This window comes from Saimiri boliviensis, chromosome 19 (genome assembly GCF_048565385.1).
Source record: "Saimiri boliviensis isolate mSaiBol1 chromosome 19, mSaiBol1.pri, whole genome shotgun sequence".
In the NCBI taxonomy this organism is placed as follows: Eukaryota; Metazoa; Chordata; class Mammalia; order Primates; family Cebidae; genus Saimiri; species Saimiri boliviensis.
Genome location: NC_133467.1, coordinates 38,142,558 through 38,167,319, shown reverse-complemented (window position 1 = coordinate 38,167,319; position 24,762 = coordinate 38,142,558). Strand labels below are relative to the sequence as shown.

General features: G+C 45.1%; 1 protein-coding gene and 1 long non-coding RNA gene across 5 annotated transcripts in view; one reads left to right on the top strand and one right to left on the bottom strand.

Moving 5' to 3' along the window:
* The window catches only part of LOC104649915 (uncharacterized), a 128,343-nt gene that overhangs the window by 96,681 nt on the left and 6,900 nt on the right, over positions 1 to 24,762 (top strand). For all 4 annotated transcript variants that reach the window (XR_012515017.1, XR_012515019.1, XR_012515018.1 and 1 more), the window contains one exon: positions 15,332 to 15,421. This is a non-coding gene — a long non-coding RNA (uncharacterized LOC104649915). The remainder of the gene's footprint in view (positions 1 to 15,331; positions 15,422 to 24,762) is intronic.
* On the bottom strand, positions 471 to 5,553 carry S100A11 (S100 calcium binding protein A11). The gene is made up of 3 exons (XM_039459867.2): positions 5,441 to 5,553; positions 1,929 to 2,081; positions 471 to 796 (listed from the first exon to the last, which is right to left on the bottom strand). Exons 1-3 carry the CDS (start codon positions 5,441 to 5,443, stop codon positions 635 to 637), a joined length of 318 nt encoding a protein of 105 aa, XP_039315801.1. The 5' UTR covers positions 5,444 to 5,553; the 3' UTR covers positions 471 to 634.

Genomic DNA, 24,762 nt, shown 5'->3' with positions numbered 1-24,762 from the left:
TTCTCTTGAAATCCTTCTCCCCCTTTTCACATTTGCTCTTTCTAGTTCTTCAGATCTCAGCACAAATGTCATGTCTGCAGAATAGTGCCCTCCTGTAGTCCCCATGAATCCATAACATAATTGTAATCTGTCTTTCCTAGGATTTATCATATTCTGATAGCCCGTCCTTTATTTAGTGACTGTTCTCTCCCCCAGCTAGAAGTTATACTCAGTGAAAGCAGGATCTTGTCTGTCTTGCTGGTTGTATTCTCAGGACCTCTGACAGTGCCAGCGGGTAGCAGTGAGTGACTAATGACAATAAGTGACATCTCTATCAGCCAGTAATTTAGAGATGATTCTGGCTGTAACATTAGTTATGATTATGTGTATACCAAGATGCACTGTTCTTACTTACTATACAGCTTCTATCAATCTAATTTACATTCCTCCCACTTTCCACCCTCCCTTACACAAATTCAGCAACTCTCCAGTTCATGTTTTAAAAAAGTGACATGGTTTTATTACCATCCGCAGGTGGGGCCTGCATGAGGTGGCTGGTGTGCTGGGCTCAAGGGGTAACGTGTGGGCTGTGGAGATGATGACAGAAAGGCTGGAGGGAAATGGGGTGGATTTGAAGGCCAGGCCTAAGGGATCCTCAGGTCCGCTTCTGGGAAGGGACAGCCTTGAGGAAGGAGTCATGGCAAGCCATAGCTAGGCCACCAATCAGATTAAGAAATTCGGAGAAATCTAGCTGCCCATCGCTGTTGGTGTCCAGTTTCTTCATCATGCGGTCCAGGACACCGGGGTCCTTCTGGTTCTGCAGAAATAATAATAATTATACCTTTATATTGCATCTTTTAAGGTCCTTTCAAATATGTTGCCACATTTTATTCTCATAGGCTTATAAGGTACAGGATAGGGATTATTAATATTCGCATTTTCTAGATGCAGAAACAGACTCAAAGAGGTGAAGTGATCTACCTAAGGGGCAGACCTGGGGCTTGAACCAAGGTTTTTTCACTCCTAGTCCAGGGCTTTTTCTATGACACTAGGGGCTATTCAGTTTTGTGAAGCCAGTGGAACACTTCTTTCAAGTATTGCATGCAACTCCAATAGATAAACTATATAAAAGTGCAGCAGGTTCAGGTGGAAAGAGGCCGCAGGCCTTGCCTAATCAATCTCATCCTTCACTTGCCCAAGCTGCCCAATGCAGACACACACTTAGAGCCACTGGTTACAATACATTTAAATTAACTAATTTGAGCCGGGCGCGGTGGCTCAAGCCTGTAATCCCAGCACTTTGGGAGGCTGAGGCGGGTGGATCACGAGGTCAAGAGATCGAGACCATCCTGGTCAACATGGTGAAACCCCGTCTCTACTAAAAATACAAAAAAATTAGCTGGGCATGGCGGCGCATGCCTGTAATCCCAGCTACTCAGGAGGCTGAGGCAGGAGAATTGCCTGAACCCAGGAGGCGGAGGTTGCGGTGAGCCGAGAACGCGCCATTGCACTCCCGCCTGGGTAACAAGAGCGAAACTCCGTCTCAAAAAAAAAAAAAAAAAAAAAAAAAAAACAATTAACTAATTTACAAAGTCAGTCTGTTAGTCACACTAGCCACGTTTCAAGTGCTCAGCAGGCACATGTGGCTAGTGGCTACCATATCGGATAGAGCAGCTCTAGAATGTATTTCTACCATTGCAGAAAGTTCTATTGGACAGGGATGTCCTAGAACTTTTGGGGTGGAAGAATAAAATTTGAAAACGATTCCATTATGTCATATATCATTTCATATATGTCTTCCTAAATGGGAAAAACTCCTGGCTTAGAGTGAGTTAAAATGGAGTGAGTGCAGGACGTCAATTGCTGGTCTTTCATTCCTGCTTATTCTTCCAGGGTCTTGTTTCATGCTGTGGCTAGTTTGGGGAAGAGGGGGCGATAGGGACCAGTACCTTTGTGAAGGCAGCCAGTTCTGTATTCATGAAGCTCAGGAACTCCGTCTTGGAGAGAGTATAGTTATAACCATCTTTTCCAGCATACTTCTGGAAAACAGCAATCAGGGACTCGATGCACCGCTCAGTCTCTGTAGGGCTGGAGATTTTTGCCTTTAGAGAAAAAAAAAAAAAAAAAAAAAAACAAGGGAAGATGTCAAGGGCTAGATACCAAAGAAAATTCCAGGGAATCTTATTTCCAGTCAAAGCAGTTTCCTAAAAGACTGAGTCATTTTTTTCAGGGGACTGAAGGGTTCAAGACAACCACAAAAAGTCACACTCTGTGACTTTCCGTCCTACCCCCTCCACATGTTTATTCCACATTGCCAGCACATTTAGAAGCAGAAGACTGCCTAGCTGAGAGTGAGGGTGGCAAGGCTTACTCGTATTTTTGGAATGTGTGGATAAGTACATGTGTAACTCTATATCCACAAATCCATATGCACACCAAACACTGTCTATAGGTTAATAATTTGCTATTTTCCAAGATTGTATGGAGGCTTTTGTGACTAATGAAATGTCAGTTCTTTTTAAAGCAATACCGAATTCCTGGGAGTCACACATTTCGTTAGAGAAAACGAAAAGCATAGCTATCATTGTATATGCAGTGGGAGATAGAACTTTTTAGATGCTCGGAAATGGCTTTCCTATTTTGGAGTTAGGAACCATTAATCTTTTTTTTTTTTTTTTTTTTTTTGAGACGGAGTTTCGCTCTTGTTACCCAGGCTGGAGTGCAATGGCGCGATCTCGGCTCTCCGCAACCTCCGCCTCCTGGGTTCAGGCAATTCTCCTGCCTCAGCCTCCTGAGTAGCTGGGATTACAGGCACGCACCACCATGCCCAGCTATTTTTTTTGTATTTTTAGTAGAGACGGGGTTTCACCATGTTGACCAGGATGGTCTCGATCTCTTGACCTTGTGATCCACCCGCCTCGGCCTCCCAAAGTGCTGGGATTACAGGCTTGAGCCACCGCGCCCGGCAGGAACCATTAATCTTAAACGTGAGAAAATGGACAGGAGAAAGGAATGGATAAGGCAGCGCCAGCTCTAGAATCTGGGCCTCCCAGTCCCTTTCTGCAGTCCTTAGCCTTGGCGGCTTCCACTTCCTGGTGGAACATAGTGACAGAGAAGGTGGAGCTTCTCTGGAGGTCATTCCAAACCAGGGAGGTTCATATGGAGGCTCTCAGGCTGCTGCTTACACAGCATGTACAATGTAAGAGATTTAAATCCTATACTGGGCTCTTCTTTCCTCACAGCAGAATCCTTCAAGGAATTTCTATAGGGCCGAGTCATCCATTCATTCCAGCAGGGACTTGGAATCCCAAAGTGAGGAGCTGTTGGGCTCCCTCTGGTGGATAGAAGCCGCAATTACAGACTTTCCGGGAGACCGGCCTGGCCACACCCTTCCTCTGAGACTTCACCTCTCAGCATTAACAATGATTTATGTTTGGATGGTGACCTTTGCAACTTAGCATTTAACCTTCCATTTGTTCTTAGGATGGACTTCCTGGAGCCCAGAGCTAAAGGTTGGTCCCTCCTTCCTGTGCTGCCCTTATGCTACAGAGATCCTAGCTAAGATTCTTCTTCCCATTGCATCTTAGAACATTAGAACCCCGGAATCCTATCAGAGGTGGACTTTTTCCCAAGAATCACATTGTTGGAGGATGATTATTTTGCCCTAAATTGCCGCTTTAAGAAAAAAGAAAAAGTGTTGGTAGTTCAGGGGCCTTTAGGGAAGAAACAAAATACCACAGCCTAGAAACAGATGTGTGTGTTTGTTACAACATGCCCTTCCTATCAGGACTGAAATCTCCCTGTCTTACTAAGGTATTAGATGGCAGGAAGGAGGCTGGGTGGGAGGCCACACCAGGGTGAGGACTTTGGGCTTTGTCACCTTTCTCTGGAACTACAGATTCTCCCCCTGCCCCTTTTCCTTGCAGAATGCAGACAGTTTTGCTTTTCCAGTTTCAAAGTGCCTTCCTGCTTCACGTTTTTCTGTCCTTAACATCAGTCTGATGGTATTTAGAGATTATTTTCTTTTGAAAACTTGCTGTTGCTATCAGCCACAAGGAGAAAATTAAAACCTCTTTGCATTCCCCTCCGAGGTATAATTCTCCAAAGCAAAAGAAAGAAACACAATTATCAAATTACTGAAGTGGAATGACATCATTTGCAGAGCTCCAGGGCACTTTGGAGATGTGTCCCGAGGACGCCCAGAGACCGGAAGGCTCTGCCCAGGGTGGCGCGGTAGCTGAAGGACAGGGGAGCTGGCGCTCTGCACACCTCACAGCACCCTTGGGAGTCTTATTTGGTGGAGACGGCGATCAAGGAGAGAACATTATGATAAACGGATACTGTGAAATAATTTTTAAAATGCATGCCAAGCACTCAACATTTGAGGAAAGAAAAAAACTACAATGAAAAAGAAGTAGCAATTTAAAAAACTTCAACTGTTTTCTCATTCTTAACCGACACCCCCTGAGCTTTCCGTCCCTGCTGTAGCAGGACAGAACGGAGACAGTATGGAAGGAAGGGAACGGGCGTGGCTGAGCTCCACTACTTCATCTATGGACGCCGAAGTTTGATTTCCACAGTTTTCACATGTCACAAAGTATTTTTCTTCTTTTGATTTCTTTCAACCATTTACAAACGTAAACTTTATTTTTAGTTTGTGGGCAGAACTGAAAACTCGATTTGGCCTCTGGGCCAAAGTTTGCTGACTCTCTTCACTAAGGAGAAGGTAAAGAAAGGTAGATTTTGGAGGTGGATTTATGGAAAATATGAGTTCAACGGGGAGACGAAAGAAGATGAGAAGAGGAAACTAAGTTATGCAGTGAGTGCCTACAAAGACGGTGGGGTAAAGGGAAGAGGAAGGAGGAGGGTGCTGAGCTGGGACCGGGTTCCTCCCACATTCCTGGCCGCGGCGCTGCAGGCAGCGACGCGCTGAAGTTTCAGTCCCGTTGGGTCTTGGCCGTCTGCCGGCTGCTTACTGAAACTTTGATTTTTTTCCCCGTTGCTAGACGACCAAGTTCAGAAATGTCCTTTTTCTGGACTACAGAAATAACTAATGACCCCTCGCAGTTTTCCAGCCCCCGGCCTTCAACTTGCTCCCAGGCGTCCTCGGGCTCCCGGGAGACCGTGGGCGAGGGGATTGCAGGCACCCACCCGGGGCTCGCCCCCTTCCCACTCCTCCGCCCCCGCCCCGCGCGGAGAGCGGCCCGCGCTTCCCGGCCCCCGGCATCGTGGCGACTGGGGACGGCCAGAACACCTCCGCTGCCACCCTAGGCGGTCACCACAGGGATGATTTGGGGGCTTGTTCCTTCCATCCCTTCTTCCCCAGTTCCCTCCCTCGAGGCTGATGTTTCCTGCTGTTTCCTGCCACATCCACACGTTAAGTCAAAGATAAAGTCTGCCGGAAAGCATGTGGACTTTTTTCTTTTTCTTTTCATATAAGAAGAAGAAAAGTGAGGCTTACCATGTTGGAGCTGAGCGAGGCGCGCGGGAGGCTGCGGCTGGGAGCGGCGCCGAGAGCTCTGGGCGCGCGGCGTGCGGGTCTGCAGCCTCTCCCCGACCCACGCCCTTCCGGGCCCAGCCCGGCCCAGCCTGACTCGGACGGCCCCGCCTCGCCGCCTCGCCCCGCCTCGCCTCGCCTCCCCGGCTGGGCCTGGGACCGCGGCCGGCGCTAACCGCAGAGCTGCGCCTCAAGACTCACAGAGACCCACCTTCCACTCCAGAGGTTTAACCAGTCTCGCTCTCCCTCCTCTTCCCACGGCGTCCCCCTCCCCGCAACGTTCTGTGAATCTGGAAGATTTTTGACTTCAGAATAACAAGTTTTGCCCAGTAGTCTTCGGGAAGTCTGCCCATGCCTGTGGGTCTTAACAATGCATGCGCTCATTCTGGGCCTTTAGGTTAGATAGACAGAAAGGTCCCTTTTAAAAACAAGAGTGGTCCAGGCGCGGTGGCTCACGCCTGTAATCCCAGCTCTTTGGTAGGCTGAGGCAGGTGGATCACTTGAGGTCAGGAGTTCAAGACCAGCCTGACCAACATGGTGAAACCCTGTCTCTACTAAAAATACAAAATTAGCCGGGCGTGGTGGCACATGCCTATAATACCAACTACTTGGGAGGCTGAGGCAGGAGTATCACTAGAACCCGGGAGGCAGAGGTTGCAGTGAGCCGAGATTGCACCATTGCATTCCAGTTGCCTGGCAACAAGAGCGAAACAACGTCTCTAAAAACAAAAAACAAACAAACAAAAAAATAAAACCACGAGTGTTAGAGTATGGATCAGAATTGTAGACAAGTTCCTAGGAGCCGGGGCTGTCTATTATTTAACAGTAATAGTGGTGAGTATTGCCAAATCAATTGCCGCGGGATTATTGGGGATAATTGTCAAGGGATAATCGCCACTCCTGTCTCTCAAACTTTTCTATAAACTGAGGACAGCCAAAAAGACAAAAACTGAAAACCAAACTACTGCACTTAGAAATTGATCCATGCTGATAAGGCATTTATGTGTGTGCACTTTGCAACGAAATTGGGAGTTGTATTAAGAATCAGAAGCCCTGGGTTTTAGTCCTGTATCTGTTAGTTCATTGCACTACTTTTTATTTTATTTATGTTTTATTTTTTTTTAGAGGAAGTCTCACTCTGTCACCCAGGCTGGAGTGCAGTGGCACAATCTTGGCTCACTGCAACGTTCACCTCCCGGCTTCAAGCAATTTTCCTGTTTCAGCCTCCCAAGTAGCTGGGACTACTGGTGCATACCACCACACCCGGCTTTTTTTTTTTTTTTTGTATTTTTAGTAGAGACAGGGTTTCACCATATTGGTCAGGCTGGTCTCGAACTCCTGACTTCAGGTAATCCACTGCCTCAGCCTCCCAAAGTACTGGGATTACAGGCATGAGCCACTGCGCCCAGCTCTTCATTGCAATAGTTTTGACAAGACCTGTCTCCCACCCCTTTGAGCTTCCATTTCCTTTTTTGGAATAGGTATTGAGATAGGCCTTCCTGTTTCATAAGATTGTTAGGACTGTCAGATGAAGTAAGGGCTTCGAAAGGTCTCCAAATTCTGCAGAGTAGATGCGAATGAAAAATAATGGGCTGTAGGCATTGTGTGAACTGCTTCCCTGAACCTGCTCTCACAGGTGCCCTGAGCACGTGAGACAAATCTCCATCTCATTTCTCAGCTACTACACACCCACATTTTCAGTTGCTTGTTTATGAATCCACTTGAGAGTCCCACCTGCACTTCAGACTCAGTAATTCAAGAATAACTAATTTTCCCCAAACCTGTTTCTCTCTTCTTCTCTGCTAAGGGTACTATCGCTCTTCCATTTTCCCTGCTTGAGAGCATTGGAGCCACTGAGTGTAAATGCCTTTCTTACTCACAGTTCTTATCAAGTGCCAGGTAATGGACTTCAAACCTCTGGTCACCACCAGAGGTTTGGGTATTACATGGATGGCTTCGGGGGTTCCTTAATACCTTAAAGTTATATGTAAATTTTCTGCATAAGAGAAGTTTTTCTGGGGAAGAATCCACATCTTTCATCTGATTCTCAGAAAAATTTATGATCCCAAATATTAAGGAATAATTTGTCTAAATTAATCCCTAACTCAGTCATGGGGCCTTTCACACCACAGGTTTTTTGTTTTTCATATTTTGTTTTTTTGAGACAGAGTCTCACTCTGTTGCCTAGGCTGGAGTGGTACAGTGTTGCGATCTTAGCTCATTTCAGTCTCTATCTCCCGGGTTCAAGTGACTCTCCTCCCTCAGCCTCCTGAGTAGCTGGGATTGCGCCACTATGCCTGGCTAATTTTTTGTGTATTTTTAGTAGAGATGGTATTTCATCATGTTGGCCAGGCTGGTCTCAAACTCCTGACCTCGTGATCTGCCCACCTTGGCCTCCCAAAGTGCTGGGATTACAGGCATAAGCCACTGCGCCCAGCCACCACAGTTCTTTTTTTTTTTTTTTTTTTAAGAGAAAATGCCTCACTTAGAGCCTCTGCTCAGCTCAAGGGGCAGCCAAAGTGGCCAAGTTTTGCATGATTTGACACACTGTGACCCTGTTAGAGCGGATTGGGTTGAGGTTAGCTCTGGACGCAAGCACTGCCAACCTATAGGATGGCCAGTACGGATGTTTCATGACGCGACATGGAAGGATGAACTAGGGCCAAAAAGCGTCTTGTTCTTGGGAAGCTGAAATTAGAAGCACATAGAGAGTTAGGCATTTAGAAGAGCTGAAGCTGAACATTTGCATAGACAGAATCATGAAGTCATAGCAAATAAAAATTATGGAGAAGACATCATGAGTAAGTGGAAGCTATGAAATTTGGAAGAAATATACAGAGGAGAATACAAGCCAGTTGGTAACTGTAAATTAAAGAAAGGGCTACTTGGGTGTTTGCTGAGTTGTGAAAACGGTGAAGCACTGGGAGTGAACAGCCAGAGTCTGCAGTCTGACTTCATTAGGGTTTTTGTTCTTCCTAAACCTAGGTGTTAGTTCTTCTTATTTTCTCTAAGACATTTATTCTTTATTCTTTTTTTTTTTTTTTTTTTTGAGATGGAGTCTTGTTCTGTCACCAGGCTGGAGTGCAGTGGTGAAATCTCGGCTCACTGTAACCTCCGCCTCCTGTGTTCAAGTGATTCTCCTGCCTCAGCCTCCCGAGTAGCTGGGACCACAGGCGCGTGTCACCACGCCTCGCTAGTTTTTTTTTTTTTTTTTTTTTTTTCTTCTTCGTATTTTTAGTAGAGATGGGGTTTCACCATGTTGGCCAGGATGGTTTCGATCACTCCTGTAATCCCAGCACTTTGGGAGGCTGAGGCGGGCAAATCACGAGGTCAAGACATTTATTGTTTCAATAACTCTTTAGCCCCATGAAGTAGCTTGAATGAAACCAAATAAAAAAGCTAAACTAAGTAAGTATGACTTGTCCAGAGCTAGGTTGGGGGATCAGCCCCACCCAGTTAGGGCTGCCTGGCAGCCACTCCCCAGGGTCACACTGAAAGGGATTCATTTCTAGGTTATCAGCCAAAAAAGGGAGAGTTCGGGAAAGGTAGCAAGCAAGGTAGATTTGGCGAAGTAGGCAAACAATGAGTCAAACTGAAGGGCTAGAGCCAGCAAGGAGCTGAGGATGAGTGTGAGCTGGTAAACTGATGGCAAGAGACAAAAATGATATACAGATGAGCAAAAGGGCTATCAGGTAATAAATGTAGGAACTTCCATGGCTCAAGGTAAATGTGCAATCTGATCTCTGTGTATGGTTGGGTTGATTCTGAAATGGACACAGTATAGTGTGGCAAATGCAATAGTAGGTGTGTCACCAAGACACAATGACAATGCTGGGAAAAAAAATGAGAGGTAAACTCCAGGAGAGCAGGGAAAGTGCTGCTTGAGGTGCATATTGAAGGGTAAATAAGAATTCACCAGGTGGATGAGGAAGTTAGTGAAACAAGGTGAACTCGGGCAGGATAGCACAGTATTTACAGCCACAGACACTGCCACAAGACTGGGGTTCAAATCCCAGTGTCACAACATATTAGCTATGTGAAATGTAGCAAGTTATTTGTTGGCTCTGTGTCTCAGTTTCCTCATCTGTAAAATGGGAGAATAGTAGTTGTGAGGAGTTAGAGTTAATTCATGTAAAATGCTTAAGACTTACAGCAGTATCTTCAGAGGAAGTTTTACATAGTGGCTTGGGCAGAAGTAAGATGGGATGAAACATTGTGTGTGTTCTCATTACTTGCAGGTGGTTCAGTAGAACCAGACTTTAGGGTATGGGGTGATGGTAAATGTGAGGCAGAACCTGTGGGATATGAGATGGGAGAGACAAGGGTCAGCTCATTAGGAGATATACTTGGAAGTCTGGATTGTAACCTGAGGGTTATATATCAAGGAACACTGAAGATTTTTAAGCAGCACAGTGATGTGATCCCCTTCACTTTTGGAAGTATAGAAAACATGTTCTAGAAAGAAGAAATACTAGAAGCTAAAAATATTAGAATATTGTTGCAATAACCAAGGCGAGATGGCCATGGAGAGGGGAAGAGGGAATTGCCAAATACTGAAAAGGCAAAACCAACCTAACTTGGCCACCGTTCAGTTGTGGAGCATCAGAGAAAAGGAGGCATCAGAGTGAATCCTAGGACTCTAGCTTGATAGCCCTGTGGTGGTGGTACCTTCCCCAAGGTGGAGAACATAAACTGAATAACATTTTGGGGGGCTTAAGGGAAGATGATGTTTCGATATTGATCAAATTGAGTCTGAGGTAAGCAGGACAATTCGGTGCTGGAGGAATTAAGCATGTCCAGTATCTATCTTATGTTCTCCCATAGCTGCTTGTATCATAATTCCTATGATACTCCACTGTTATTTTATGTCTACTTAATTGTCTTCCTCACTGTACTGTAAGCTGCTTGAGGGCAGAGATGGTGCCCTGTTCACTCTAGTATTTCCAATATCCACTCATTCATTCAGCAGACAACACGTAAGAAGTCTTCACTCTAGTATTTCCAACATCCACTCATTCATTCAGCAGACAACATGTAAGAAGAGTCTTCATGTGTGTAGAGCTAACTAAGCATGGAGGCTGTATTAGTTAATGAGACAGATGAAGTCTCTGTTCAGACGCTGCTCGACCAGCTCAACCTAGGTGAATAAACGATATTTACAGAGCAAGTGGAGGAAGAAAATCCAGCATAGAAGAAAGAAGAGATGATCAGGGAAGCAGGAAGAGGCCTCTCTGGTGCCATCAAAGCCCGTGAAGAGACACTTCCAAGATAGAGGGAGTAGTCAACAAAGTGAAAGACTTCAGTGAGGCAGAGTATGATGAAGGCTGAGATGTGTCCGTGGGATTGGTGGTCATATCCTTGGAGACCTTTGCCCGAGCAGTTTTAATGTGATGGTAGGAAGAAAGATGGCAGTGGACTGAGGAAAGGGAGAGGAAGAGTAGAGATGTGGGTGTGGATCAGTCATTTGATCAAATTGAATATGAAGAAAAAGAGAAAGTGGCAGCCAGAGGGGATCCAGGGTCAAGGGTAGATTCAAAAGTATATAGGTTTACAAGCTGTGGAGGAGTTATCAGAATGAGAGACATCAAACATTCCAGATTGAAAAAATAAGAACAATAAAACAAGACCCCAAAGGGAGTTACTCCACAGAGGTGGAGAAGGAGAACAGGAGGGAGGCTGTAGATAGCTCGTAGGTTTGGGCGAGCTGCAGAGGGGCATCCCTTCCCATGCTGTTTTTGATGCCATGAGGTAGGAAGTAAGGCATATGTAAGTGTAGGCTTTGGGTAGGGGGCATGGAGGGGATAGGCATTGGGTAGGGGACTTGAGGAGGTTGTGTGGTCTCGGAGGAAATGGATAGAGGATCTGATCCAGAATGGCTGAGAGGAAGCTATCATTTTGTGGCGACTCCAGTCCACATGGTTGTGCGATTGTGTGGCTTATGGCTTCTTCCAGGTGTGCTTCAGAGTTTAGTCATCAGATCCAAGAGAACGGGCTGTGGAATGAATTTAGGGTTAGGGATGTTTGCATGGGTGTAACTAAGGACAAAGGGGTGAAGGAGTTGAGGGTATGGTTGAGAAAGGAATTCGCTTGATTGGCACTGCACACAGGACAAAGAAGGAAGGAGCAAGAACACAGAAGGTGGGTGGCCAGGAAGGCTCCACAAAATCAAGGAACAAGAGAAGTGGAAAGGAGGGATGGAGAGAGCTGGGAAATAAGAAATTATTGATATAGTCTAATTTTTCAGTGAGTTTAACATGTTGTAGGCAAAGCCCTTATAAATGATGCCAAAATCTAAGCATGAGGACTTTTATATGACAAATGATTCCAGTTTAAGTGGAGAGGGCATGAAGGAGGTTAAGAAGCTGGATACAGTGGCTCACACCAGTAATCCCAGTACTTTGGGAGGCCGAAGTGGGCAGATTGTTTGAACCCAGTAATTCATGACCAGCCTGGGCAACATGGTGAGATCTCATCTCTATAAACATTAAAAAATTAGCCAGATGTGGTGGAGCGCACCTCAAGTTCCAGCTCTTCGGAAGGCATAGGTGGGAGGATCGCTTGAGCATTGGAGGTTGAGGCTGTAGTGGGCTGTGATCATGCGACCGCACCCTGGCAACAGATGGAAACCCTGTCTCAATAAACAAAATAAAAACTCATGATTTTAAATAACTTGTTGCTTCATGAATTATTTGTATTGTTTTTCTTTTGTATTGTTTTTCTTTGTATTGTTTTTCTTTGGCAGAGGGGGAATCTCAAGATAGTTCCAAGGGTATTACACGTATATTCACTTACATATTCATTGTTATTCAACAAGTATTTGCTAAGTAACAGATCCTGGTCCGAGGATATGAAGATTTCAAAAAGTCATGATTCTTGCTTTTCTGGATTCCCAAATCGAATTTGATGAACAAAACAGGGTTGGGTTGGGATCTTTCCAGAAACTGCTTGAGCCCTCTGCACCAGGAGATGTGCACCTGATCTCTAGGGCGAGCCTCTTTCTATTTAAGTCCTGGGATAGAAGATTTACCCCTTGAAGAACTATAAGGGGAGATACTTAGGTTTCTCTCACAATCTACAGCTGCTGCCTGGAGCACTGAGGCCGCATTTGTAAGATTAACAAATAACTCCAGAGTCCCTGAGGCCACACTAGGGTAAATGGAAATGCTCGTCCAGGAATCTAAAAGCCTGAGTTTGAGTTCCAGTTATCTCCCTGGAGATAAGCTCTTTTCTAATGGCTTCAGTTTTCTCAGGTGTAAGGGGGGAGAATTAAGGAGGTAATGAATATAAAAGGGCTCTTTCAATGGTGTAGTGTTATACAAATGTTAATTACTCCTCACAGTATTGCCGTGTGGATTAAATGAAAGTGGGCCTTGTAAATAGCACTTTGCAAATATGGAGGGTCATTATTGTTATCCCTTGGAGCGCCTCTCACTTCCTGCTGCCTGTGCTCTAATCCCTGGCCCTCGGCTCTCTCAGGCATTCTGTGGGATGGCTTCCTGGCGCAGGGAGTCCCTGTGCTTGCTGGTAGGAGTTAACCGTTTGCTTTCTGCCATGGTCTGCACACATTTACATTTCTCTTTATTTCCTTCTAGACATCTTGCATGCTTATGGTTGGAAGCCATTAAAGTATTCCCTCACAGTGTTTTTAGGTCTTCATTGTAGTTAGGGAGACCTGAGAAATTTTCTCTTTCACAATGACCCACAGCAAGTTGTCACATATATGCCAAATTTCTACTCCAAGGAGACCACACCATGTCAGATACGTGTTCAATCCATTGTGATCTGAACGTCTCATCAAAATATTATCAGTGGATCTGTATTACTTAATTTTTTAATCCAAATTCTTTATCTTGGAATTCAAACTCCTTTGTGGCCTAATTCCAGCTATTTTTTTCATTATTTCCTTTCACTCACTGTGAACTCTAGTGAAGTGGAACTTTTCACTGTTGCCTGTAGGTAGGGTTGATTTCCTAACCGGTTCTCATTAGTAAGAACTGGTTCTCACTGGTCTCCAGTCACACTGGTTGTTAAAATATGGAAATTCTTCTCTGTCTCTTGCTAAATAGCCTCTTGAACCCCTAAGTGCCATCTGACTGAAGGCCCAGCTATCCCTGTCTCTCTCCTGGTCCACCCAATTCCTATAACCAAGTAACATAAGGGTTAATTAATGCATGTCTTGACAGAGGGTCTCTAGGACTTGCTTCAGCCCTGCAGACTAGTTACTGCTTAATTGGCCAGTGCTGGTTCACATTTTGAGTATCTTCCAGGCTTTAGGAATCTCACAGTTTCCCATATACTGGTTTTCATTCTTTTTTTTTTTTTTTTTTTTTTTGAGACAGAGTTTCACTCTTGTTACCCAGGCTGGAGTGCAATGGCACAATCTCGGCTCACCGCAACCTCCGCCTCCTGGGTTCAAGCAATTCTCCTGCCTCAGCCTCCTGAGTAGCTGGGATTACAGGCACGTGCCACCATGCCCAGCTAATTTTTTGTATTTTTAGTAGAGACGGGGTTTCACCATGTTGACCAGGATGGTCTCGATCTGTCGTGATCCACCCGCCTCGGCCTCCCAAAGTGCTGGGATTACAGGCTTGAGCGACTGCGCCCGGCCCTGATTTTCATTCTTGTGATTCCTTCCTACCATCTGGAATGTTCTTCCCATCTTCTCATATCCAAATTCTAGCTATACAAAGACTCAACTCAAAAAGCACCTTCTCTGTGAGGCTTTTACTGATCTCTTCCAACTAAAAAAATTTGTCTCTTCATTGATACCCTTCATTGATATATAGCTCTGTATCTGCACTTTCCTTGTGATGAGTAATACAGTCAATTTTGAATTAAAGCCTTTTTTTTTTTTTCCTGTTAGGCTGTCAGCTCCTTAAGGACAAGCTCTAGCACCTTCATCCTATCTTTTGTGAGTGGCACCACCTACCTTCTAGAGGGCATTCAAAGACCTTCTTACTCATACTTTGGGTGTAGGACAAGGACGTGATGGATTAGCACCAGGCATGAGGACTTTTATGTGACAAATGAATAATTTAAAGGTTCTTATGGTCTTTTTAGATGGTTTATCATTTTTGTGCTAGAAGACTTCCTCTGGTTTCACCTTTCCCTGGTTCCTATACCTCACCTCCCACTCTTGGAAGGCCTGGGGATGGGCAGGTTAGCTCAGCAATGTTAGGAATGTTAGGAATACAGTGGATAAGCTAAGGAGATTTTGGGTGAAAGAGATAGAAACTTGATTCAAACAGGGTTGAGTGTTCATAAAATTATTATTTATTTTTTCCATAAAAGTAGGTCCTAGGGCAGAGCAGTCTCCAGGGCTGATTGATTCAGCATCTTAGTGATGTCATCAGGGACGAAGCTCTTCAGTCCTTTTATCCTGAGATCCACGTTTCCCTCGCAATCATAGGACGGCCACCAGACGTAGGTGGCACATGGCACATAAGGAGCATGTATTTTCTTGTTCAAGTGGGAGAAACTTACCTCTTTTTCCCAAAAATCCTGAGGAAACTTCTTTTGAGTCTCACTGTCCAAAACTGTTCAGTCCTGCCTAGCCCTGAACCAACTGTTGGCCAAAGAGATGAAATTACCTTACTTAGCTACAATGAATAGTTTGGGATGGAATCAATGTTGAGGAACTTGGTAGATTGTATTTTCCCCAAATGGGCAAAACAATATCTGCCTCCCACATGCTCTTATGGAGTGACCCTTCACATTCTTTCCATTGAGAGGTAGGTTCTACGTTTCTTCCCCTTGAACCTGGGTAGGCTTGTGACTTGTTTCAGAAGTAATGCTACATGATTTCTTAGAGTTGATATTCAAAGGTGAGATACTGTCTTCCTGGTTTTCCCTTAGGCTACTCACTTTTGGAACCCATCCATGATGCTGCGAGGAAGTTCAAGTAGAAGAAAATCAAGAGCAAGCACCAAAGTGACAGCCATACGAGTGAGTTGTCTTGGAATTGGATACTTTAGCCTTAGTGGAGCTGGTCCAGCTGATGCCATGTGATGTCAGGTGTAGCATTTTAAATCTTTTATACCATATTTATACTGTACCTTTCTGTTTCGACACACAAATACCTACCATTGTATTAAATTGCCTATAGTATTCAGTACAGTCACATCAGTCACATGCTGCACAGGTCTGTAGCCTAGAAGCTACAGACTATACTCTATAGCCTGGGGGTGTAGTAGGCTATACCATTTAGGTTTGTGTAAGCACACTATGATGGTCGCACAAGGACAAAATTTCTCAGAAAGTGTCTCTGTTGTTAAAAGACTGTTTTGTTTGATTGACGTGTATGGAGTCACACTGTATACATTCATCTGCCACTTGCTTTGTTTTCACGTAGTGATTGGTATACTAGTGCATATCTCTCGACCTTCTTCTTAATGACTACATAGTATTCTATAATATAGATGGAATATCAAATATCTAATAATGGTTTTTTTTTTCTTTTTTTTTTGAGGTGGGGTCTCACTCTGTTGCCTAGGCTGGAGTGCAGTGGGATGATCTTGGCTCCCCGCAATCTCTGCCTCCTAGGCTTAAGTGATCCTCCCATCTCAGCCTCCGAGTAGCCAAGACCACAGGTGTGCACCACAACACCTGGCTAATTTTTTGTATTTTTAGCAGAGACAGGGTTTCCTCATGTTGCCCAGGCTGGTCTCAAATTCCTGAGTTCAAGTGATCCACCTGACTCTGTCTCCCAAAGTGCTAGGATTACAGGTGTGAGCCACTGCACCTGGCCAAATAATGGGTTCTTAATGAAAGACAATTAGATGGTTTCATTTTTTGCCTAATTATTGTTCGAGAAATCCTGTGTATGTCTGGGCACATCTGAGGAAAAACCCCTGAAAGTAGGCAGAATCAATGGTGTCCAGATTATGAGCCTTGAAAATGTTGATGGCGATTGCGAAATTGCCCCTCAAGGGTTAGTACTTTTTGATAGGAAAAGCAAGTTACCTCTCAAGTCTGTGAGTCAGCAAGTTGGCTGAGGCACAAAACATCAAAAGATGCCAGGGCATTGAATGTTGTGGTGGGAGGCGGTTCTGGCGCTGTCACTTCTGGAGGGGTCTCTGTCCCGGCTGGCTCCTTGTGCCTCATTTCCCAGCTGAGCCCGTGGAACTCTCTCCCTCCACTCTGAGTCTCTGGAGCCTGGTAAAATTCTCCTCCGTTTTTAGTCACCTCTTGGTTGGGAGCCAAAGCACAAAACCAGTCAGCCCCATGAACAGGAATTACCTGTTTCTCATCAACTCCGCTTGCCAGAACGGTCTGTGACTTTCCAGTTATTTTTTCAGGACCTCTCCTTGTGGTTTGGTGGGCGCTGTCTAGAGGAAGAGAGAAAAGCAAATGCCCTTCTAGAGCAAGTTTGCGTTTCAAATGGCAAACTTGAAACACAAAGCAGGCTGAAGATGACAGTGTGTGCTGGACCTAAGGGGGCGCCGGGCAGCGGAAAGGCACACCCTGCCTGGAGCCTCGGGAGCTGGTCGCCCGTGCGGGCGCAGGGAGGAACACTGACGGTATCCTCTCTAAGGCTGGCTGCTCTGCTCCCCTCTCCGAGCCAGGCTGGCCAGTAAAGAAATCTAGCTGTGGACAGGAAACAAGTGGTTTTTGAGATCTGCGCGGAAAGGGGGTTTTAGGTCTGGAGCAGAGTGGAGGCCCTGAGCCACGGCCCAGGAAGTGACTCATCCATCCACAGGTCTGAGTTGCTGCTTCCTTTATCTCGCAGGAGGGAGTAGGGGTGGGTTCCTGGGCTGTGCCTGCGAGTGGAGCCGCTAGAAGCTGCTGGTTCAGGGGTCGCAGTCCTGCTACCTCAGTAGCCAGAACTCTGAATTAGATTCATGAGTACCGCCTGTTACAGATATTTGGGGGCAATAGAAATGTCAGAAAACCCAGCCCCGGAAGCTGCTAGAGGGAAATACTGTTGTGGTGCCTCATTCCCTCCACCCACTTTCATTGTCCCGCAATACCAGAGGGTGGCAGGTCCGGTGACTTCACCAGCTGGGGGCAGGGGGAGGGAGGAGGTGGCTGGAGTCCCGGAGAGCTGAAGAGCCTGGTGGGGAGGTTGGGACAGTGCCTCACAAAGGCCACCAAATTCTTAATCTCTTTCAGGTTTTCTTAACTAATAAGGAACTTGTTGAGTTACAGCAATCATGTGAGGCCTTAACCCTCAGAATACCAGGAAAAATAATCACCTTTTACCTCTTAATTATCTATTTGTGTCTGTCATCTATCTTTTGATTCATTTTATAAATAACTTGTAGAAGTAAGAATAGAAAAAAAAAAAAACAACTTTATTAGAAATAATAGGTTGGATGTGGTGGCTCATGCCTGTAATCCCAGTACTTTGGGAGGCCTAGGGGATCAGTTGAGGTCAGGAGTTCAAGACCAGCTTGGCCAACATGGTGACCCCATTTCTCCTAAGCCGGCTGTGGTGGTGCACGCCTGTAATCCCAGCTAAGCCGGCTGTGGTGGTGCACACCTGTAATCCCAGCTTCTCTGGAGGCAGAGGCAGGAGAATCAGTTGAACTCAGGAGGCAGAGGTTGCAGTGAGCTGAGATCGTGCCAATGCACTGAAGCCTGGGAGACAGAGGGAGACTCCATCTCAAAACCAACCAACCAACCAAAAAAAAAAAAACCCAATAAGAAAACCCAAATTTTCACTCCATATTTTCCTAGATTTGAAGCTACACACATATTTGCTTATTTTGTGTGTATCTGGATGCGGTTAATTGGTCATAAGCTGTCATGCATGAACCTGGCACATACCCATTTTGTAACTAGCTGACTCCGGATTTCAAATACATGTGTAATAGGTTCTAGCTTAGCATTACTTCTGGTTCTTGCTGCATCTTCATTGTTAAAATGCAATACTTTAAAAACCCTCGATGACTTATAATTTTATTAAAGAGATGATGACCACATTTTTTGTTCCATAGTTGCAAAATATTTCATTTGTAGATTTATAAACATTAATTAAAATGGCCGGTCCAGTGAATGCTTTTATGTGTGTCATCTGTTTTTTTTCTAATCACCCTGTTACATCTGTTTTTAGCATTAGTCCACTTATGAACTGTATCAAGTAAATTTTAGCGCATAAACATTGTAAGAGATGAAGAATAATGTCATACCTTTTGAGCCAAATGGGATGATTCAGGTTCTTGCAAAATATTATGTGAAGCAGTTCTTCCTGCTGCACAACTAAACATGAGAACAGACTTTGGTTTTTACTGTTATGTGAGATCATGAAGCCTCAGCAACACATTTTAATATAATGCAGTAAACTGAAAACAGCAGCAACAATAGTAAAACAAAGTCTCGCTCCCAGGGAGATTACACTGTGCACATGTACTTATGAACATGTTGCAAACATGTAGAAAATATACATAGAAAAAAAAATAAAGCTCCCGCAATTTTATCATGCAGGTTGATTTTCCAGGGTATGTTCTTCCTGACATGTGTCCTATGTTCATATAAACATTCATATTTTACTCTAAAGTGGGACAAAACTTGATTTTGTTGTTGTTGTTGTTTGAGACAGGGTGTTTCGCTCTTTGTTGCCCGGGCTGGAGTGCAATGGCACAATCTCGGCTCACTGCGACCTCCACCTCTCCGGTTCAAGTGATTCTCCTGCCTCAGCCTCCCAAGTAGCTGGGATAACCGTCATGTGCCACCATGCCCGGCTAATTTTGTCTTTTTAGTAGAGATGGGGTTTCACCATGTTGGTCAGGCTGGTCTTGAACAGCTGACTTCAGATGATCCGCCTGCCTTGACCTCCCAACATGTTGGGATTACAGGCGTGAGCCACCATGCCCGTCCCATAAATACCTTTTCATATCATTAAATATTCTTCTACCTTGTCATTTTTAATGGTTTCATGGTGTCATTGGAATCTATTTTATCAGAATGTTAAATTGACCAAGAGTACCCCGTACCTCACTGTGCAAGTGTCAAAACTAAAATACATTACGCTTATTTAGGGTAGTGGTTGTCAAACTTTAGTGTGCACAAGTCTCACCTTGGGAGCTTGTTAACAATTCAGGTCCTTGGATACTACACTCTGATTCTGATTCAGCCGGTCAAGAGTCTGCATGTTAATAATTCTCACTCATCAACCAGGGGATTATGAGGGAGGTGGTACCCAGAGCCCACTGTGAGGCTCTTTGGTATGACTTATAGAATAGCACTTTAAAGGGTCATAACTCTCTGCTCCACTTCATGAAGGCATTGAGAGTTAGAGCTCCCTCAGGGTAAGGTGGTTTCAGCTACACTAAGCCTTTACAGGATGAATCAGAGGGTTGAACTTAAGTTGGTATGGGGGACTGCTGGATTCAGAGCTAGGGAAAATACCACACCAAATCTAAGAGGCAGGAATGTGTTTGAAACAAGGAGATCAAACTGAAGGCCAGTAGACAGGAGGAACTGGAATAGGATGGGAGCTGGGAGGAAGGAAGTCCCAGCTATGCCTGTCAATTAGTGTCAGCAGTGCTGGTGAGTGCTCGATTCATGGGCAGGTCAGTTTGGCTTAAAGGTGTCAAGTCAAAGGGGTATGAGAGTTTGCAAAAGCCCATGCTATATATTACCCATGTGTGAGCTAGAGAATCTCTGACTTTCAAGAGTAAATAAAATTAATACGAATCATCCCCACGCTATATCCATGGCCAGTAGAAGTCCCAAGTCCTTCTGGGTGATCTCAGTGGGTCCCCAGGGTTCACATTTTCATGGCTGTCTCCTCCTAGTGTAGGCTATCTGTGTGCTTGACATGGAAAATTGAGTCTCTTCTCTTAGATTTCCACCAAAAAACCATGCAAATGTGTGTATTTGTGTGTGTGTGTGTGTGTGTGTGTGTGTGTGTGTGTGTTAAGGACTTGGGGGTCTTGGGCAGGGTCACGTCAGGCCTCACACAGCCTTCCACCGCCTGTGGGACTCCTCATTTTTTTCCCTCCCCTGTCCAGCAACCCAGATTCCTCTCTTCCCATGACTAGCAGTTTATCAGTCATCTTTCACTGCTTGTGTGAGTCCTCTGGGTGTCACCCTCCACCCTGAACTCATGTTGAGACATTTTGCTGGGCGGTCCCACTCTGTAAGAAGAGACAGTTTGTTATAATAACATTTCCTCCTTTCTAAGACACATGCTTGAGCCTGTGCCTGGGGCAGGGGTGGAGTGGGGAGGGGCATTTATTCCTGGCTTGTGGGTTCCCATTCAGCAAACTGCAGGCTGGAGACGGTAGCCCATTCTCAGTCTACAATCTTGGTCACTAGCAAATGAACTGCCAACTGTCAGCTCTGCACAATTCCATTACTGGAAGGTCAAGTTATTTTTACAGCTTTTTTGAGATGGGGTCTTGCTTTGTTACCCAGCCTGAAGTGCAGTGGCGTGATAATAATGGCTCACTGCAAGCTTGACCTCCTGGACTCAAGCGATTCCACCACCTCTTGAGTAGCTGAGACTACGGGTGTGCACCACCATGCCCAGCTAAATTATTATTTTTATTATTTGTAGAGACGAGGTCTTGCTATGTTGCCTAAGCTGGTCTTGAATTCCTGGGCTCAAGTGATCCTCCCACTTCAGCCCCTCAAAGTGCTGGGATTACAAGTGTGAGGGACCGTGCCCAGCCTATTTTTACAGTTTCTATCTTGGTCTTTTTGTTTTTTCAGCAGGATGGCTGTCAGGAGGACTCCTCTGGGTAGTGATTTTTGAAATACTTGCCCACCAGAGCTAGCCAAAATATAGAATCATTGATGCCGAAATAAACATGTAGTAGACACTGCACTCCAGTTCAGATTTCACCGATGAAAGCCATTTTCTAATACCCATCTATTCATATGTTTTAACATTTCTGAAATCCAAACGTGTCTTAAAATTGAAGTATTCATTTAATATAATAGTCACCCCCTGCCCTCAACTGCTCCTTTTTACTTGATGATGCCTCTTACCATTTTAAAATCTAACAATGCCGTAGGAAAACCACCCTGTATCCCCAAAGGAACTGAGTTTAAGCTTGTGCAGCACTCTTTGCCTTAAAATCTAAGTTACAGATGAACATGAGAAGGAGAGAATCTCCTGTCCATTTGAAATTCCAGGAAGGGGCTCGGTGTGGTGGCTCAAGCCTGTAATCCCAGCACTTTAGGAGGCCACACCAACAGGATCGCCTGAGCCCAGGAGTTCAAGACCAGCCTGGGCAACACAGCGAGACCCTGTCTCAATTAAAAAAAAAAAAAAAAAGAGAGAAATCCCAAGAAGGAACACAGGATTTAACCCCTCACAGTCAGCCCAGGCCAGGGTGGTGAAGTGAGGTTTTTTTCCTCCACTTACTGCCTAATACGGGGTCTACATGAGACATTGCCGTCAGTCACCACCAGGTGGCGCACAAGCCATGGGCAAGAAGTTCTGAGGGCCGCGCAGCTGCGAGACCCGGGTCTTTCCAGCTGGCGGAGAGTGGGGCCCTGAGTGGCTAACTCACAGCAGGTGAGCTGGCTGGGCCGGTTAGAGACAGATTTCGCGGAGCAGCTGGGAAAGGGTTTGCATAGCACGGACAGGGAGAGAAGTTAGGATTCATTCACTAGAGTAACGGTATCTACGGAACGAAGGCCTGCAATTCCCCTGCAACACAGGAGAGAACGAGGCTGCACCGAAGGGTGTTTTTAGAGACTCCTGGCGGGCGTGGTGGCGGGCGCCTGTGGTCCCAGCTACGAAACTCCTTCAACGAGTTGAGGTTTCATGTCATTCCCTCGCCTTCTACAGATGACTGCAATAATGGACATAGAATAGATTCGTGTTCTCGGATTGTGTTCAGTGCAGGTTGGTATCTTTTACGCCATTGTCACACATGTCACCTGGAGGGGACTCAGAAAGTCTGGGACTGGTCTCCTCCTCGGGTGGGGAGGCATGAGAGGGCAGGGGGAGGAGGAAGCCAAGCTGCCCCCCAGTGTGGTGTCAAGTCTCAGTGCGGGTCGGGTGTTTCCCCCTCAGGATTCAGTGTGTTCCTCACTGCTCTCTCAGCAGGTGGCCTTGTTTGCTCTGCCACGGGGAAGACAGAGCTGCTGGGCGGCTCCTCCAGCTCTTTCCTGCCCCTGCGCGGCACATTTATCCAGCCTTGTCATCTGCACTCCCTTCGCCATGTGCACTCCCTCTCCCACCTGCTCCTCCCCGGGGCCCTGGACCCCACGCCCTCCTACCTAGCTCCTCAGTCTTCATTCATCAGTTATCCCCTTTCCTTCCTGCATCTTCTGCTTTCTTCTCTCTGTTGCATTTTTCTCCTCACCAAAAAAATAGCCCTAAGCCAGCCCATCAGCCCTCTCCCTACCCCGACTCTGTTTAGCTATGTCCGGGTCTCCCGCTTCTTTTCCAGCCAAGCTTCTGCAAAGAGTGAGCCTCCAGATTTGGAAATATCTCCTTCATTAAATATTAAATTCTCGCAGCTGGACTTGGATATGTTTCTGGCCTTTTAATTGTTCCACTGCATTTTCCTCTCATTTATATTACCACGGCTATCACACTATGTTAATGACTTTAGCTTGTGATACTTTTAATATGCAATTTTCTATGGGCTGGGCTCAGTGGCTCATGCCTGTAATCCCAGCACTTTGGGAGGCCGAAGAGTGGGTGGATCACCTGAATCAGGAGTTCGAGACCAGCCTGGCCAACATAGTGAAACCCCATCTCTACTAAAAATAGAAAGATTAGCCAGGTGGTGGTGGTGGTGGTGGTGGCAGGTGCCTGTAATCTCAGCTACTCAGGTGGCTGAGGCAGGAGAATCGCTTGAACCCAGGAGGCAGAAGTTGCAGTGAACCAAGATCATGTCACTGCACTCCAGTCTGGGTGACAGAGCAAGACTCTGTCTCAAAAACAAACAAACAAACAAACAAACAAAAAAAAAACCCAAAAAACTTTGTGCACCATATTCTCACATCTCACATCTCACATCTCTTTCTTTCTACCACCCTGTATCTCTTCTTACTATTTATTGCCAAGCTTCTTGAAAGAGTTATCTATAAATGTTTCTACTTCTTTACTCTTCATTTTCCCTTTAATATGTGTCATTTTGGCATCCATATTCACCACTATACCATGTGGTTTCCTTGGTACCAAATACAGTGGACACAGTCTTTTCTTGGCCTCTTAGCTTCAGTTGATGCAACTGACTAATCTTTCCTTTGGAAACATTTTCTTGTCTTGTATTTCATGACATCCCACTCCCCTGGTTTTCTTTCTATATCTTTGGCCCCATGTTTCCGTTTTCTATTCTAATCTCTCATTTTCTGCTTAGCCTCTAAATATTGGAGTTACTCAGAATTTAGTATTGGACACTCCTTGTCTCCTATATTTTTATATTCTCATCTATTCCCATAGCTTCATACCATCATTTAGCAGATGATAATTAGATTTTTGTCTTTGTGCAAGCCAGATCTCTCTTCTGAGTTCCAGACATGTATGTCTAACTGCTTTGGTGACATCTTTTCTGTGATATATCAGAGGTAGAAGAAATTCAACATGTCCAACTCTTGATTTTCAACTTACGTCTATTTCTCATCAAGTCCACCCCATCTCAGTAAATGGTATCACCGTCCTTGTAGTTTCTCAAGCCAGAAGCTTGGTAGCTGTATTTGATTTTTTTCTTCTTATTTACCCTACAGTCCAGTTCATAACAAAGCCTTTTGTTTATACCTCCAAAACGTTGTTATCAACCCATCCACTTCTTTCCTTCTCCATTGCTTGGACTCCTTAATCCAACCTACCATCATCTTTTGCCTATACTGTTGCAGTAGCCTTTTATATATTTATTTATTTATTTATTTATTTATTTACAAGTCAGGGTCTTACCCTATCACCCAGGCTGGAGTGCAGTGGCATTATCATAGCTCAGTATAGCCTCAAACTCTTGGGCTCAAGCAGTCCTTCTGCCTTAGCTTCCTGAGTAGTTGGAATTATAGGTATAAGCCACCATGCCTGGCTCTGCAGTAGTGTTCTTGTTGGTTTCTTTGCTTCTTCTTTTGCCCCCTTAAAACCTATCTTCATCCAAACACCAAGTGAATTTAAAAAATTGTAAATTGAATTTTGTTATTCCTCTGCTCAGAACTCTTTAATGCCTTCCTGTTACATTTGGGGAAAATATCTAAATTACTTAACATGGTCGAAAAAGCTCTGCATGATTTTGTTCCTGCCTGGCTCTCCACTTTCATCTCCTGCCATTCTTTCTGCCCAGACACACTGACCTTCCAGTTCCTTGAGCACAAGAAGCTATTTCATTACTCAAGGACTTTATTTATACCCTTTCTTCCCCCAC

Excerpts from the sequence above, each read along its gene's own strand:
- S100A11 (XM_039459867.2), bottom strand. Across the intron at positions 797-1,928 it reads AACTGGCTGCCTTCACAAAG|AACCAGAAGGACCCCGGTGT; the intron begins GTACTGGTCCCT and ends TTATTTCTGCAG.